Here is an 18,054-nt window from a genome sequence, read left to right as displayed (position 1 = left end):
CCTTATTGTTCCACAGGTTGGAGCATCAGAGTCATAGATTTTACGGCCAGAAGGGACCATGAGACTGATCTCCTGCATAACACAGGCCATAGAATTTCATCCAGTTAAAGGCTAGAACATGGTTGTTAAATGCGGTTCAAACTCAAACAGGTCAAATTACTAATTTAAAGAGACGGCTCATGTGAGTAAGCAATACTCAGCCTGAGTGAGGGCTGCTGAATCTGGCCCTTTATGATTGGGATGTGGAAACTTGACAACACTTTGCTAGCCAACAAAATAAGTTCTTGTATAAGAGCAGCTTTAGTGGTGAACCAGGATGACCAAGGGTCAAATGATAAATGTAGGAGAATCGTTCCAGGGGAAAGAAACCTCACTGCATAAATAAGCATGTCCAGAGCTTTAAGTTTGCTTCTGAAGCTAGGGCACTTCTGTGAAAATATGTGAGCTGGCAAAGTATTGAGAGGCCTAGTATGCAAATAAGTGCCAGAGGAAGACTTCAGAATTCTCATTTCCAGTACTACCACAGAATGGAGCTTTTCAAGCTGAGGTAGGGTTTACGCAGGTCAACCACACATACAAATCAGTCAATAGTCATTATATGGAGAAACGACAGGACCTGTTATGTTTGATAGGCATTTAATGATAAATATAAATCCATTGCTTTAAAAACGTACAAGTTTCACAATTTTATCCTACTCGTTTTATCATCCATCTTGCTACTCAGCCCCCAGCCCATGTCCTTGTTGCAATCTAAGAGTAACTACGAAGAAAAAAAAGGGGGGGGGGATTTTCAAACACAAGCACCTAAATTGTACTTGCAACATGTGTGTGTACCTGCAAACATGCCATTGCATGCATAAAACAGGTAGGTGCATGTTGCCTGTTTGCAGAGTTTAGGTTCACAAGCTGCAGTGTACAAGACACCCCCTTTACTGGACAGCCTTCTTCCTTAAGAAATTGCCCCAAAGTATCTCCAAGGAGACCGAGTGTAGTTTTTCTCCATTTCTATTAGAAGACGCCTCCCCAAAGCAACCCACCTTGAGAAAATTTTCCTTTGAAAACAGATTTTGCTAGATACTTTTCCATATGTAAATTCCTATTTTGCAAATATACAAATGCATTTTGGCAAGTTCAACTTAGCTGCCTATGTTTGAAAGTTTAGCTCTCAGTGAAAGTTAGGATAATGTGAAATATATGGTTATATTTGTATTAAGCAGAATTGTGTACAAGAAGCCACGGTATATTCATTCTTTTCATTATTTTAAGCTGTCTTCATTATTAGTGCATATTGCTTTGACGTATAAATGCTTCAGGCTCAGTGATAGGTACAGTGCTGTGCATGCAGTGTGCTTAATTGAATAAGGCAAAATGGTAATAAAGTTACTTCATTAAAAGGGAATAATCATCTCTTATTGCATTAATGGGCCATTCTTTCCCCTGGTTTCTACACAGGGAAGCTATCCAGTCCAATCAGTGTATGTGTGCATTTGTGAAGTGGGTTTTTTTTTTTTTTTCCAAATTAATTTACATGTTTTAGACACTTAAATCAATCACTCTTTATAAATAGCACCTTGGTATTTGCAGATTTAGACTGAGTCTACAAATTGTTCCATGTGCCTGCAGGAAATAAGATGCAGCATCAAGGCCAATTTTGGAACATTTTAACCCAGAGGGAAATGTAAAGCAGACTTGCCAATTCCAAGCTATAGGCCTAGACCTATAGCCCTTATTTTAGCTTCAATGGGACTGTTCAAGCTGAGTAAGGGCTAAGGGCCCTGATTCAAAGCCCACTGAGGCTAATGAAAAGACCCTCATGGATTTCAGTGGGCTTCATGTCAGGCCCTACGTTGGGAAGAATACGGTTTTATGTACATAGAAAGGAAAAAAACAAACTCAAAGGCACTTTTAAGCATAACTTGCCCAACTATTGACATTTTGACATATCCCATGGCAAGAAGCAAAATGAACTATAAAATATCTTATTTACTCTGTACATCACAGGGTCTTATGCTGACAGGGGTGACATTCTCCCCCCGGCATTTGAGGAGACCAGCCTCGCATTCAGTCATTGTCCTACTGGCGACTTTCCCATTCACTTCAACGCAAATGCTTATTCCTCCCTCGTCGCATTGCCCAGCTTCTCGGCACACACACGTGTTGGTTTGAGCTTAAAAAACACACACACCCCAATATTAGTATCTCAACCACTGAAAGAAAAACAGACTCATAACTGCCCTACTATCAGAAATTGTCCCAGTAACTGAGCAATTTGTAGGAGCTCCTGCTCCTGGTCAGATGTTAATCAATATTCAGGTTCAGTGGAAAAACTACAAGCACATTCAAACAGCAGTTCTATTGTAACAGGAGTCGTAAGTGTGTATTGGGGCTGCTGCTAGTCTGAGCAGTGCTTGCTGAGGATGACTGAGAGCACAGCTCTCTCCTACCCATTTGAAATTGCTTGAAAAAAATACTAGCATGATTTATTATTTATCTGGTGGACGTATAAGATGACAGGTCCCTGCTCCAGAGACTAACAAGTTAAGGCCCTGATCCTGCAAACTCCACATATGTGTATAATTTTACTACTAAGTAATCTCACTGATATCAATAGATCTGCTCACATAAGTATATGTATGCATGTGCATAAGTGTTCACAGGATCAGGGCCTAAATAGCAGCATACAAACAATAAGGGGGTATGAGATTTCTCTTCCATTTGTGTGTGTTTTTAGAGTCATAGAATATCAGGGTTGGAAGGGACCTCAGGAGGTCATCTAGTCCAACCCCCTGCTCAAAGCAGGACCAATCCCCAGACAGATTTTTGCCCCAAATCCCTAAATGGCCCCTTCAAGGATTGAACTCACAACCCTGGCTTTAGTAGGCCAATGCTCAAACCACTGAACTATCCCTCTTCCCCTTTAGGTTTAACCTTAGTGCACAGTTGTCCTTATTTAAGGCTTAGTTATTTTGACTGTCTGTTTGTTTAATCTTTGCCTAATTTCTTCCCTTTCTATTTTAACTCTTTACCCATGTTTATTGTTGTTTGCTATTTTCAAAATAACGTTTGCTAAGGATCACTGCATGAACCCACTAGACAAGATATAAAAATCTGTTTTTGATAGAGTTTTATTGTAAGAAATATAACAACTAATCTGTATGTGGGGATCTCAAAGCACTTTACAAATACTAATTCTGGTCACTCTAGGTAAAAGAGATGTAACAGAAACAGGAGATTAAAAGACCAGTGTTCAGAATAATTAGGGTCCTGGAAGAACTTCTATTTGACGATAGATTGAAACGATTGGGACTGTTTACTTTAGAAAAGAGAGTGTATAATGTTTGAGTATGTATGAGAGCATAGACCAGGCACTTCGCTTCATCTTTTCTCATAATGAAGGAACAAGGGGATGTTCAATGAAACTGAAAGGCAGCAAAGGAAATATTTTTTCCACACAATGTGTAATTAGCCACTGAATTCATTGCCACAAGATAACATTGAGGGCAAGCGCTCAGCGGGATTCAGAAAAGTGTTGGACGTTGCCATGGACAGTGACAACATCCAGAGTTAAGATGAGCAAGGATTTAATAACAAACACCAGGGGTGAAATCATGGCCCCATTGAAGTCAATGGGAGTTTTGCCATTGACTTCAGTGCAGTCAAGATTTCACCCCAAAGGTTCTAGAATGGATATAAAATTTCATGCTCCAACCTCTAATTAATGGGAGTTAGCAAGAAACTTTCCCTATTATTCCACAATTATTTCCTACAGGCTTTTTTCCAGCATAGAAGCATCTGGTCACTGTCAGAGACAGGGCACAGGACTAGATGGGCCTCAGCTCCGATTCAGGAGGGCAATTCCTATGTTCCGAACACCTCTGGAAGGTAGGTAGGAATTATTATATCTATTTTACAGATGGGTAAATGGAGGCACATCAAGCCAGGAGCAGAGTCATGGCTAATGTGCAAGTGGATAAAGGTTTTCTTTTATTCACAGGCAGCTTCTCCTAATTCATCCACGTTAAATGTGAGGCCTCTCTTACCATTACATGTTTGCCACAAATGACATGAGCCACAAGGTTTTGCAGCAGCAGCAGGCATTTTGCAGTTTTCCTCACTGGTCAAAGAGTATTTTCTGCCCATACACTCAAGAGCGTACATCTTACACACAGTTAAGGCTGTGTTTCTCTTGCTTCTCTCATCGGTGGCACAGACATCCAGGGACGGTCTGAAAAGAAAAGCAGAAATCGCATCATTTACTTCTGCTTTATCTTGGTACCTCTTAAAAGGGGGAAAAAAGTGTCATATTCTGATCTCACGTACATTGGTGCATCCCCAATGACTTCAGTGAAGTTACTCATGGCTTACATACAGGTAAGTGAGATCAGAATTAGGCTCTCTGTCTCTCTCTCCATCACAGGTATGCTGTGCCTAACTTAAGACCTTTATCCGCCCTTTGAAGTCTCTGTGAATTTTGCCATTGATTTCAATGGGAGCATGCTTTAGCCTTTAGGTCCAGATCCACCAATGTATTTAGGCACCTAAACTCCAGATTTAAGTGCCTAAATATCAGTTTTAGGCATCACTGTGATCCACACCCTCTTGACAGCTAAACTCAGTTGCTTCTACCATTTGCTATTTTAAAAACGCATAGTAGACTTACTGTATTGCTTTATTTGTCTGAAAATAACAAATTTCAACACCTGGTTTTTACAATACTTACAAAAATGTGTATACGAGGCTGTTTAATTTAGCTGAAAAGAAAAGACTAAGGGGAAAATCCTAACTCACTGATCTGCCTGCTTTGTAATGCTTCAGCAATCCAAAGCAAGTGAAAAGCTGATTGAACCAGCTGGTGAGGGATTCCCCCAGGGCAAGGATATACCAGGGGAAGGGATGTGCTGGAACATGCTGCACTCCAGCAATCCCCTTGCTGCAAAATAGCCCTTTGGGAACTGCTGCAGCCAGGCGTAATTTAGAGCCTCCTTGATGCCTGGAGACAGAATATTAAGATGCATAAGGAACGTGATGAAAGATAATATGGAGAATAATATATTGCCGTTATATAAATCAATGGTACGCCTTCAACTAGAACACAATGCGCAGTGCTGGTCACCCCATTTCGAAAAGGAGTTTGCAGAGTTTGGAGGGGGTTCAGAGAAGGATGACAAGTATGATTAGGGATAAAGAAAAAACTCTCATAGGAAGAGTGATTGAAAAGACTGGGATTGTTCACTGTAGAAAGGAGATGAATAAGAGGTGACATGATAAAAGTCTATAAAATAAAGAATGGTCTAGGGAAAGTAGATTGGGAACTTCTGTTCTTCCTGTCCTAACAGAAGAACAAGGGACATTAAATGAAACTGAAAGGTGAACTTATACTTTCCATTTTGTAGTTATGCTACTGATAATTCCGTCTTACCTGTCGTACTTTGCATTTGTCTTTATTGAATTTCATCCTACTTGTTTCAGATCATTTCTCCAGTTTGTCAAGGTCATTTTGAATTCTAATCCTATCCTCCAAAGCACTTGCAACCCCTCCAACCTTGGTATCATCCCCAAAGTTTATAAGTGTACTCTCTATGCCATTATCCAAATCATTTATTAAGATATTGAATAGAACTGGACCCAGGACAGATCACTGTGGGACCCCACTTGATACGCCCTTCCAGCTTGACTGTGAACCATTGATAACTGCTCTGAGTACAATTTTCCAGCCAGCTGTATACCCACCTTTATAGTAGGTTTGTCTAGGCTATATTTCCCTAGTTTGCTCATGAGAAGGTCATGTGAGACTGCATCAAAAGCCTTACTAAAGTCGAGGTATTTCACATCTACCACTTCCCCCCTATCCACAAGACTTGTTAACCTGTCAAAGAAGGAAATTACGTTAGTCTGATATGATTTGTTCTTGACAAATCCATGTTGATTTTTTTTACCAATCACTTTATTATCTTCTAGGTATTTACAAATTGTTTGTTTGATTATTTGCTATATTATCTTTCCAGATATCAAAGTTAAACTGACTGGTCTATAATTCTCTGGGTTGTCCTTATTCCTCTTTTTATAGATAGATACTGTATTTTCCTATGGGAGGGCCAGTTCAGTCCTGCCTCTCTCCAAGCCCACAAATGATTCAGAGACTTTGTGCTCATAAAACACCCGATGCAGTCTATTTACAAAATTAGTTTCCACCACCCTTATACACTATATAGCCTTACACCTACAGTCCTAGAGGTGCAGGATAAGGAAGGAGCTATCTACCTCTTCTCATTTCCTTCCTGTGTCTTTTGTATCATCTGCCTAATGGCCTAATTACCCTCTTAATTCTCCTCAGCCCATCAGTTAGGCACAGCTCTTCTTAATGAGGTCTACCAGGAGCATAGCCACTTAGCAGCCAGGCCCACCCAAATCTGCTACAGTGGCCCAGAGCATCTCTTGGGCACCTGAAATCCAGGACGGCGTGCAGGCAGGGCCGGAGCCCCCTGAATCCATAGGCTGGGTGGGGGTGAGTTATCCCAGATGAGGAGTGTGCCTCGTGGAGGCAGATCTGTGTGAGGCTAGCACTGGGGCCAGAGCGGAGTGAAGCCAGGCCAGACACCAAGATGCATGACTGGGCTGGGCGTGGGCAGGGCGCTGCAGACCGGAGCAGCAGCATGTGGTGCAGGAAGCACGGGGACACAGCGGCACCAGCAGGACAGAGGGACATGGGCGGGCAGACAGACACCGAGCTGGGGTCGGCAGGGGCAGGTGGAGCTCGAGCCCCGGTGAGGCCCCCCCTCCACCCCATGGGTGCACCCCGCAGCCTGTGCGCCCTGGGTAGCCTTGTCTTCTGATGCCTGCTGAGCCGTAAGGGCCAGCTGAAGGGGGTGGGAGAAGGTGGGCCCCCAGATTCCTCCTACCCCCCCCTGCAGTCCTGATCCCTCCTGTGCCCCAGTCCCATCCCTGCGCCCCCAGCTCCAAGCTCTGCTATGCCTCCAAGTTCTGCCACCTGACCCATGTCCTGTGCCCCCCTGGGTCCTGCCCCTTCCCCCCAACTCTGGCCCTTGGCCTCTGCCCCCCCTGTCCAGCCCCTCCCGTGCCCCAGTTTTCCCTCCCCGCTCTGGATAAACTTCCTCTCTTTCCAAGGCTCAAGGAACCTGTTTCCCTTGCTGGGTACCCTGCAGGGTGGGAGTGCGGGGTAGCCTTTGGACTCTGCTCAACTGAAGTGGGGGGCCAGTTCCTATTATCTCCCCTCTCCCCTAAGGAATGTGAAGAATTTCAGCCTGAAGAGGGGAACCTCTTTTACCCCGGCAGCTACCCACACTGGAGCATGGGGGTGGAGTCGTGGGCCCATGCATATGCCCAGCTCAGCAGGTGAAGCCCTGTGTCTGGGGGCACCAGGGCTAGGAAGAGGGTGTGGCATCGGGGGACAAGCTGAGCTTGCACAGTCTGTCATTGCCTGCCCACTGGAAGGTCAGGGTTCACCCAAATTTCCACTCCTAGCTACGCCACTGAGGTCTACTCTAGAGTAATTAGTTAGAGTCACAGTGACTAGAGTGGTGGCTCAGCTGCTGTTGCCCAGTATTCTGCTGTATTTCTCTTTTCCAGTCTTCTGGGATCTCTCCCATCCTCTACAATTTCTCCAAGGTAATCGCTAATGGCTCAGAGATCTCTTTTTATATTTTTAATTAGACTGTAGAATTCAGTGCCATGTGATGTCAAAGGAGGGATTAGACATTTGTATGGATAACAAGACTATAGTTTTGGAAGGATATTAACCCTTCTGCTTCAGGGTTGAAACCAATGTCTAGCTATTGGGGATTAGGATAAAACTCTCATGTGGAGCAGATTCTCTCACATCTGCCTACTGTGGGGTTTTTCACTTTCCTGCATCTGGTGCTGACCACTGTCAGAGACAGGGCAGTAGACTAGATGGACCATGGGGTCTGATCCACTGGAGCAATTCCTATGTAATCTGTCATTGCTCCCACATTTCCTCAACTGGGCTGAGCGGAGGCTGAGTTGTCTCCACAGCAAACTAAGGTACTACCAGACTCAGAGTAAGAAAACAAACTCAAGTTACATCCTTAATCCCTACATGGCAGTAAACTGCATCCCAAGTGACTAGGTGCCTATTCCTTCTAGTCTTCTTTAATAATTGATTTATTCTCTCTGCTAAAATGTTGGGGTGTTTTGTTTTTGTTTTTTTGGTTTTTTTTTTTTTTTTTGAGAAACAGTGAACTGATTGCAAAATAACTGTTTACTTACTTTTCTGCCACTTTGAACAAAATTTGTCAAAGGCTAAAAAGAATTATAAACCATGAGCCAAATCCAGACCTTTGCATAAGTGGCTGCAACACTACTGACTTCCAAGACTACACTGGTTACACTGGGCACAATTTAACAGAGCATTACACGTTGTCTATGGAAAAGGCCCTCATCACCACAGTATCTGAGCACCTCCTAGTCTGGAATGTGTTTATCCTCAATACTCCCCTGTGAAGTAGAGTAGGGCTATTATCCCCCTTTTACAGATTGGGAATGGGGCACAGAGACTAAGGGTCAGATTTTTAATGGTATTTAAGCATCTCAAGATACAGTTAGGTGCCTAATGGGATTCTCAAAAGCAAGGTGCCTATCTATATCTTTAGGTGCCTAAATACCTTCAAAAATCCTTCCCTAAGTGACTTGCCGAGGGTCACACTGGAAGTTTGGATTTAAAGCCATGTCCCAGGCTGCTGCCCTAACCACATGACATCCTTCCTCATAGCACAGTGATGAATCAGATCTACTAAAACTGAATGAGGCCCATTAACTTTAATTAACTTTCAGACATTCAAAATGTGCTAGTTAGAGCTTGCGTTGGCTAGGTGGCATTTTCAAAAATGCCTGAGTGACTTAGGAGCACAACTTCCATTGACAAGTCCCAATGACTTTAAGTCACTTAGGAGACTGAAAATCCCCTCCTTGATCACATTGAATAGAACCTTTTTCCCTGAGCCACGTCGCCAAAGTCGTTAGGATTATTCGTGTAATTAGTAATTGCTCACCAGTAAGGAGTATACACCGTGGGGCCAGATTCTCAAGAGTTCAGCTCCCATGTAGGTATCTAACCAAGTGATCAGCTGCCAGTAGCTCCCACTGGGATGGACATGGCCAGATTTCAAGAGCTCACACCCAAAGTGCTCAGCTATTATGAAAGACTCGCCCCGACTGGGGGGGCAGAGGCAATTTTGAAAATTCAACTTTTACTGCCTGGTGGGTCCCAGACATTTTTCTGTTTCCTCAAATTAAAAAAATAAATAAATCCGTGATTGAGCCATTTGATTTCATGCACAATAAAGGCAAATCCAAACCACAGCACCATTTGTCCCATTGGTAAAGTGACCCGGAGACTCAAAGCACCAAATAAATGAACAATAATAAACTCAAGCCAGACTTCACATTCTGAGGTGCAAAAAGGTGACCTTGAGCACTCTGCTGGTGTCACAGATGGCCTCTTCAAATTGCTGTGTAAATGGGAGATCAGATTATTGCATCTCTTCTAGCTCTCCAGTCTCAGAAAAACCACCTGCTTTATTGCACGTGCTAATTAGTTGGAGAATTTATATCCCTGGGGGACTCAGCTCTTACTCTTCCTTAATCTTCTAAATATCCAGAATAGCATTTTATCTTCCCCCATCCCCCATTTCACAGATCAAGTGGAGCTGAAATTATCCCTTTACCTTCAGCCATTTACCTAAATTCCATCACTGCTAATTCCCACTGACAGGTAAGTGAAGAACAGGGGATTGATTGAGCAGTAATGTAAACACAGCACAATGACTTTCCCTGGTATAAGTAAAGCTGTCTAATCTGTCACGGACTGAAATCCTGAGAAATTTAATTTGTCTTGAATAAAGTGCGAAAGTTATTGTGAATGTCAGGCTGAACTTACCCACACTCATAGGGCATTTTACATACACATTTTGACTGTTGCACTTTCTCCCATGGCTGACATTTAGGTTCTGTCAGTTCTGGTTTCACGCTGGGTACTAAAGTGAAAGAACACAGACAAAACCATTACAGATCAGAAAAATGAAGGCTATTAAATGGCGACCGTGGAATTATCCTCCTGGTTGCATTAAAAAGGTACTGGATTATTATACTATGCCATAAAATTACAGCCTGCTTGTAATAAAAATTATCGACTGTGTAGATGGAATCAATAGAATTTAAAAATGTAATACCCTCTGTAGCTAGTACAACTGCTGAATGCTGCTTTAGCTCTGGGCCCAGAGTCAGACGGGGGACGGATGGGGGTACTATATATGATTGTGGGATACTAAGACCACAGCCTATCATGCTGATCAATATTGTCCCATTGTTTCATTTTCCTCCCCCGTCAGTCTGTCTTTATCGATCTTTTATCTTTTGTCTTATACTTAGTGCCTGCTCTTCTGGGCAGGGACTGTCTTTTTGTCCTTTGTTTGTACAGCACTTAGCACAATGGGCTCATGGTGATAATGCAGATAACAAAGAATAATAATAATATGCAAGTGCTGTCTACAATCTAAAATTCCACTTCCCATTTTACAGTAACTGTCAATTTCTGCTGTACTGATCAGCACTCAATAATAGCTAGCAATGTTGACATCTACTTTGATGGATTTCATCTACACTAGGTTTCAGAGTAAAACCTCATCTGATGTAAATGGTGGAAGTTGAGACTTCAAATCTCTAGTTAGAAATATTCTGATTTGGAGGTTGCAGCCAATGGAAACTACAAATACCAGTATGTGATCCTATATGCATAAAGACTAAAAATAAAAGCAAGATTGGATCTTGTAGAACTCTATGGACAAGGGTGCTGGAACAGGGGTGCTGAGGGTGCTGCGGGTGCTGCTGTACCCCCTGGATTGAAATGGTTTCCATCATCTATAGGCTTTACAGTTTGATTCAATGGTTCTCAGCACCCCCACTATACAAATTGTTCCAGCATCTGTGTCTATGGATTGTGTTTGGACTGTGCTCTGTGCTTTGGCCTGCTGTATAATATACCTCTGTATTCCGCTTTGGCCTGCTGCATTATATTCAAAGCTTAAAAGTGAAAATGGTCCTTACTGAACTAACATCCCTCCTGAGATTTCTCTAGCTAGTAACAGTCAGACTTCGCTAAATCCCTACAAAACTGTTTTCTGTAAGAGAGAGATTTAACCTGGTTTGTGTATTGGATCTTGTAATATCACTGAGCAGAACTGCATTTTTAAAAAGAAATCTTTCTTACAATTTTAGACTTACTTTAGCAAAATAGATAAGAACAGACAAACTGTCAAAGATGGGGGGGGGAATAATAAGAAAGAGAGAGAGAGAGAGAGAACTGTAGTAGAATTTTAATATAAACACTAAGCCTAGTCCTGACTGAGGCCTGGTCTACACTAACCCCCAAATTCGAACTAAGGTACGCAACTTCAGCTACGTGAATAACGTAGCTGAAGTCGACATACCTTAGTTCGAACTTACCGCGGTTCAGACGCGGTCCATACGCGGCAGGCAGGCTCCCCGTCGACTCCGCGGTACTCCTCTCGCCGAGCTGGAGTACCGCAGTCGACGGCGAGCGCTTCCGGGATTGATTTATCGCGTCCAGACCAGACGCGATAAATCGAACCCGGAAGTTCGATTGCCAGCTGTCGAACTACCGCGGTAGTGTAGACCTGGCCTGAGTGTAGATGAGAAAATTATACACCACCCCCCCCCCCAAAAAATCCTGGGATCAGCAGGTCAACCGGTCCTGTCTTTACTCTATAGTTTATAGCTAGGAAACTTAGTTATCTACTGACTATTCTTATCCCACTCTGTCTCAGAAAACCCAGTGATGTGTTACGTCATGCACAATTATTACAGTGATTCCCATTCTTCCTTTTTTGATTTAAGTGTTTGATCTAGTACATCAGCTTTTTCGAATTCTTGTCTTTACATACCTTCTTTTGTTAAAAATGTTATATTATTGGATCCTCCATGCTCTTCCCACCAATGCAACTGTAATTCCAGGCTTGTCACACCCTTCTAGATGCATAAGGCTAGATTGTGATTTAAAGCTGTAGCTTACTAATGAGCTGGAGGGGACCCTGTGAGCCCCTTGTTAACATAATTGGCCTTTGAAGACCATAAAGGAGAATCTCAGTTTTCATTTGTTGTAAGAGTTCCTAGCCATTGTCCTTGCACAGAGCTTGAAAACATAAAGCAATGTAAGCTGGTGAAAACCAATTGCTAGGGTTGGAAGGAAAACCAGCTGGGCTACATTTCAGCAATAGGAGGTAGTTATATTTGGGGTGTACTCCAGGAAGTGATTTTGCTATCCCTTCCCAAATCCTTAGGTTGGCCCTGTTCATGGAGGTGTGATAGTGGAGGACAGGAACTGGTTTGGGGTAGTGGGTGTGACTGGGTGGTTGAGCCTTTAAGAGGAGCCAAGTCCAGCTCTCACCTGTGCCTGGTTTCCTTCCAGATCACATAACTGTAGGCAACAGAAAAGCCTGCTAGGGAGGGGAAGCAGGATATAATAGGTCCTGGTTTTCACTGTATAGGGTGACCTGGAAGTGTTTGGGAATCTTACCACTAGACAAGCTGCAGGGGAACAGCAGTGGCTGTTAGCCCTCTCCAAGCTAATGTCTGGGAAGGGATTTCCTGTAACCTAGGGGAAGAATTTGTGAGCACCAGTTCTCAGAGGAAAAAGTCACCTAGACCCTAGTGAGAAGAGACAGTGGAGAGCTAAGAGGCAGCATATAGAACTGGGAACAGATAGACGGAATCAGTCCTGAGGTGGCATGGATGAGAGAGGTTTCCTGTATGGATCTTAGGGTATATTTCATGTGTTCATGAGACTATTAACCAGACCCCAGGGGAAGAGGCTCTGTTCTGGAACATCCTCCCATCCCTCTCCCGAGAAGTGGTGCAATCCTACCCAGAAAGGGTAGCAACCCCCTCACAACAGTGAGTGCAAACAATTGTTTAGCATTTTGGGGCAAGGTTGATAAAGCCAGTGTCGCCTCCCTAAAGGCTTGACTTGAGTGGCCTGCTACTCACTCGGGCAGCTACTGCAGTGGCCATGGCAGCTGCTCCAAGGCAACGGCCCTTCTACATCACCTACCAGCACTCCTAAGAGTACGTGGGGAAAGCCTGGTGCAGTACCTGCCCTCAACTGTCTGCTTCAGCGGGAGGGGTAGATGAACAGAGGCTAAGGTGCTGCTCTGCTGAGTGGGAGTCCTGCAGCTGCTGTATCCTGCCTCCGTCCTCCCCGTGCCTGTATGCCCAGCCTCAGCCTGGAGCTTGAGGAGCCACTACTGAGAGGAAGCCTGGAGCCTCACTCTCCTAACTCAATTCCTGCCCCCAACAACCAGAGGACCCCAATTCACCACCAGCTAGGGGGACACTGCCAGCAGTTAGGGGAGGCCTGCCTGCCTCAAGAACCAAAAGGGACCCTTTTCCTAATGGACTACCCAGCCCCGCCATTGGAGATCTGCTGCCCACCTGACCATTCACCCCACAACCTCAGACCATAGTGTGCCCTGCTGTGAGGAACAGCTGCCAGGTAAGGGGGAAACACAGAAGAACTGCTTTGTGGTGCAGTTACTATGGTGGGCTGAGAGGGGTCAGGTGGAAAGATGGATACACTGGGAGGGGGATGTCACCCACATAACCAGCTGAGATGGGAGATATCGGAGGGAACTCCTTGTTAAAATGTTGGCAGCTGCCACAGCCTGCAGGCAAATGATATGTGAAGGGGCTACATCATAGGCACCGACTCCGTGAGTGCTCCAGGGCTGGAGCATTCACGGAAAAAAAAAGTTGGGTGCTGAGCACCCACCAGCAGACCCCCTATCAGCACCTCCCCCTCCCTCCCAGCACCTCCCGCCTACCGCGGATCAGCTGTTCCGTGGTGTGCAGGAATTGCTGGGGGTGGGGAGGGAGAGGACTGAGGGCGGGGTGCGCTCAGGGGAGGGGGAAGAACGGGGCAGGAAGAGACAGAGTGGGGGTGGGGCCTTAGGAGAAGGAGTGGAGTGGGGGCAGGGGCAGGGTGGAGCCGGGGAGAGCACCCCCTGGCACATTAGAAAGTTGGCGCGTATGGGATCCATTGCAAAAGGAGCCGCCAAGAGAAATAGTCTTAGGACACCTGAGGTGAACATCACAGCACAGCAACTCCATCAGCATGGGCAAGGGTGCAGCACATTTTATGACATGAGTAACTGTGGCACACTTAGGGAATAATAAATATATAATATCTAGCTCTTAGATATCACTTCTCATCAGTAGATCTCAAAGTGCCTCACAAAGGAGCTAACCCATTTTACATATGGGGAAACTGAGGCACAGAAAGGGAAATGACTTGCGCAAAGTCACCCAAGAGGCCAGGGGCAGAGCCAGGAATTGAGCCCAGATCTCCTGCACCCTACTTCAGTGCTCTATCCATTAGGAAGCACTGCCTCTCTAATCATTACAAGGATTTCATTCAGACCCAATTATTGCAGTGGCTTACCTCTTCTCTTGCACCGGATATCCTTCATATCAGGAGACCACTTGAGGCTGGGTTCACACAGAATGAGAGATGACCCTTCCAAGTGCATGCCATCTGGACAGGACAGAGTCACCTTCTCTCCAATCTCATATGAAGGTTTCCATGGCGCTCCTCTCATATCCTCCACCAGGACAGGTAAGACACAAGCTGTTTCTAAGGAATGAAGACAGCAAAAGGAATGGTGACACTGTAATTTGTTCAGACAGTGGTCACACATTTCTTGTCCTGTCTTAAATTATTTGAGTCTATTGCCCATGTTTAGAGCAAACTGTATGAAAACTCAGCTCTTATTCCTCTAGAAAGACATCAGTTGTGTTAGTGCAGAATATTAACCTATTTGTTAAACATTTGCTGTGTGCTTGGGGCTGTACCAGAGACAAAGACAATGTAAACCCTGGGGGCTGGGAATCTAGTCTGCACTGGGATCTCCCAGGATAAACTGCACTGGTATAAACCAGTGGCGGATTAATAATTTTGCTGTCCCTAGGCCAGGAAATAATTGCCGCCCTGGCCCCGCCCCGACTCCGCCCTTTTCCCGCCCCTATTCCAACCCCCTCCCCAAAGTCCCTGCCCCAACTCCGCCCCCTCCCTTCCCCTATTGGATCCCTTCCCCAAATCCCCGCCCCCGGTTAACCGTCCTGGTTAACGTTGCTACGTTGCTGATCAATTAGGGAACATGCTCGTTTAAAGTTGTGCAATGCTTCCTTCTAAATCATTTGGCAGCCACCAAATGCTTGCAGGAAGAGCAGCCTGTTGCAGCTAGCTGGTGGGGGCTTGGAACCAGGGTGGACCGGCAGCCCCCATATCAGCTCCCCGCTTCCCTAAGTTCCCTGTGCAGCAGCTGTCCCTCCCCCCACTGCCATGTGCTGCTCCTGCCCTCTGCCTTGGAACTGCTCCCCGAGACCCCTGCTTGCTGTGCGGGGGGAGGGAAGAAAGAGGGGGGCTAATGTCAGGGTGTCCCCCTCCCCCCTGCTCCTGCACCCCGCTTACCCCATCTTCCATAGAGCAGGGGGGACACACCAGGGGTCAGGACAGAGGGAGCTTGCAGCAGCTGCGGCCTCAGCAAGCTGATCTAATTAACAAGGCAGTGTACTTAAAGGGGAAATGCGCATCTCTCTCTCTCACACACATACTCCCTCCATTCCTGCTGCCTTGTAGAGTGAGAGAGTTAACCCTTGAGGGCTCAGCCAATTGCTAGTTCATCATTTAGCAGTAACGGAAATATCCCACCCTCTGACTCCTCCACCTCAACCAAACTTCACAATCATCGTCACTGTGTACCAGTATTAAATTGTTTGTTTAAATCTTATACTCTGTGTGTGTGTGTGTGTGTGTGTGTGTGTGTGTGTGTGTGTGTGTGTGTGTATATATATATATATATATATATATATATATATATATATATATATATATATATATAATATAGTCTTTTGTCTGGTGAAAAAAATTTCACTGGAACCTAACCCCCTTATTTACATTCATTTTTATGGGGAAATTGGATTCGCTTAACATTGTTTCGCTTAAAGTCGCATTTTTCAGGAACATAACTACAACGTTAAGTGAGGAGTTACTGTATATCAGCTAATAATGGTAATTCTTGGTCATAGGCGCAGGGCTAAGTTGATCACCAAATGTGAGTCTCTCAGAAATGAATTCACCATCCACTCCAAGTTGTATTAGCTAGGACCCTGGAGAGTTTTCATTTCCTAAGGAGAATTGAGCAGGGATTATTCAATATATTAGGAGGGTATATCTCAATCAACTTTCTGCTGCAGCAGGAGAAGAGTATGGAGCACCTCAATCCTATATACATTGAATAGCACTGCAATTATTTTACCTAAAATTAAAATTATCAGGGCTAGCAATCCTCTGACTTCAGGGGGGTCAGGAAGAAATTTACCCCTGCAGTTTACCTTTGGCCTGTTGCATTGTGAGTTTTCTGGTTCAATTTTTGCCTTCCTTACAACTAGACCAGATGGACCAGTTGTCCATTCTATTATAGCAATTTCTATATTCAAAGAAAGAAAAAGCAATTTAAGTCTGATTCTAGTTGAGAATTGGAAGACTGCAGCTGTCTACATCCCCCCTCTGCCCTTTCCTCTATTTTTGAAAAATAGATGTGGGGAAAAGTTTCACTGGGATTCAAAAGTCAACTTTCAATTGTACTTTGCAGTGAAAATCAATTTAAACATACTCTTGCATTGCATATCCCCAATGAGCCACTTTAAACCTTCCCCACATTTAGCAACAGGATCACCAACAAGAGAATAACCATCTCTGCAGGCGTAAACAACACTTTTCCCGACAGGATATGAGGAATCGGCATTCTGAAAGGGAATAAATAGGAGAAGCTTTGAATGTGAAACAAAAAATGTGTAATAACCACTAAAAATATCAAACTTTTTTGGTTTCTAAGAAATCTGACAGAATTAACTGAGCAAATACAATTACATGGTTTGTAGGATTTTACCTTTATCTTCTGAGATAAACTAATACATGCAGGGTGATAACCATTGACTGGGAAAACAAACGGCAAAATACATGTTAGGGTCCAATCCCTCACGCCTTATTCATTTTAGGTAGACCCAGTGGAGTAAGGGTTTTCAGGGTCAGGCCATTAGATTTTAGATTTTTTTTAACTGATTCCTAGTTCATTTGAGGGAAGGATGTTTCTTGCACATTTCTCCAAAACCTACAGTATTGCTATAAGTGTTAGTTATTTCTCATAGCAACCAAAAGGGTGCTAGGCACCTCACAGTATGGATAAGACATAATCTCTGGTCCAAGGAATTTACAAGCTCTCTTGTTACTCCCTCATTAAATCACGTCTGAGATTAGGCCCAATCCTGCTGCTGCAGGCAGTTGGACCCCTATGCATGTGTGGAGTCCTGGTGGGGACAAAAAGAGTGTATTCCAGTAGTTAGGGCACTTGACTTGGAGTCAGGAGAGCTGGATTCTATTCCTAGTTCTTCCGCCAATTTGCTGTGTAACGTTGGGCAGCTCACTTCACTTCTCTGTGCCTCTTTCCCATCCTGCCCTTTGTCTATTTTAAATGTTAAGCTCTTTGAGGCATGGACTCTCTTACTATGTGTTTGTACAGTGCCTAGCACAACAGGGGCCCTGATCTCTGTTGGAGACTCTGGGCATCGCGGGTAATAAAAATAGGAGTAAAGGGGGAGAGGGGAGAGTTACAAGTAAGTAAAATAAGTCTTGGCTAACTTCTTGTAAACTTTATCCAGGAGGAACATGCTAAAGAGATTTTCATACAGCATCATATTAAATTGATCAAGACTAATACAGAGTTATAGGGGAATTGCTATGAGTATATTAACTGCAGCTCGAAACAGATCATAGATTAAGTAATAAAGAGAACTTTTTTATAACCTACTTGAACAAATCCATTTTGTAAGAGTGGGGGAGGTGAGCAGAATTCTGTGGGGATTATGGACACATCAAAGCAGTGTGGTTCAATCAAACTGTAAAGCAAAAATTTTAAGATTGTGATTATTTTTACTAAATGTAAG

General features: G+C 44.2%; 1 protein-coding gene across 1 annotated transcript in view; it reads right to left on the bottom strand.

The window, feature by feature from the left end:
- Positions 1 to 1,979: 1,979 nt before the first annotated feature.
- Positions 1,980 to 18,054, bottom strand: part of C7 (complement C7) — a 33,812-nt gene continuing 17,737 nt past the window's right edge. Inside the window, exons 13-18 of the mRNA XM_065406652.1 lie at positions 17,919 to 18,006; positions 16,725 to 16,857; positions 14,492 to 14,683; positions 9,917 to 10,013; positions 4,041 to 4,225; positions 1,980 to 2,167 (exon numbers count right to left, since the gene is read on the bottom strand). Of these exons, the coding sequence (XP_065262724.1) occupies positions 1,980 to 2,167; positions 4,041 to 4,225; positions 9,917 to 10,013; positions 14,492 to 14,683; positions 16,725 to 16,857; positions 17,919 to 18,006 (883 nt within the window). The remainder of the gene's footprint in view (positions 2,168 to 4,040; positions 4,226 to 9,916; positions 10,014 to 14,491; positions 14,684 to 16,724; positions 16,858 to 17,918; positions 18,007 to 18,054) is intronic.

Source organism: Emys orbicularis, chromosome 6, assembly GCF_028017835.1.
Source record: "Emys orbicularis isolate rEmyOrb1 chromosome 6, rEmyOrb1.hap1, whole genome shotgun sequence".
NCBI lineage: Eukaryota > Metazoa > Chordata > Testudines > Emydidae > Emys > Emys orbicularis.
The sequence above is the reverse complement of the archived record's forward strand: the minus strand, read 5'-3'. Positions and strand labels throughout refer to the sequence as shown.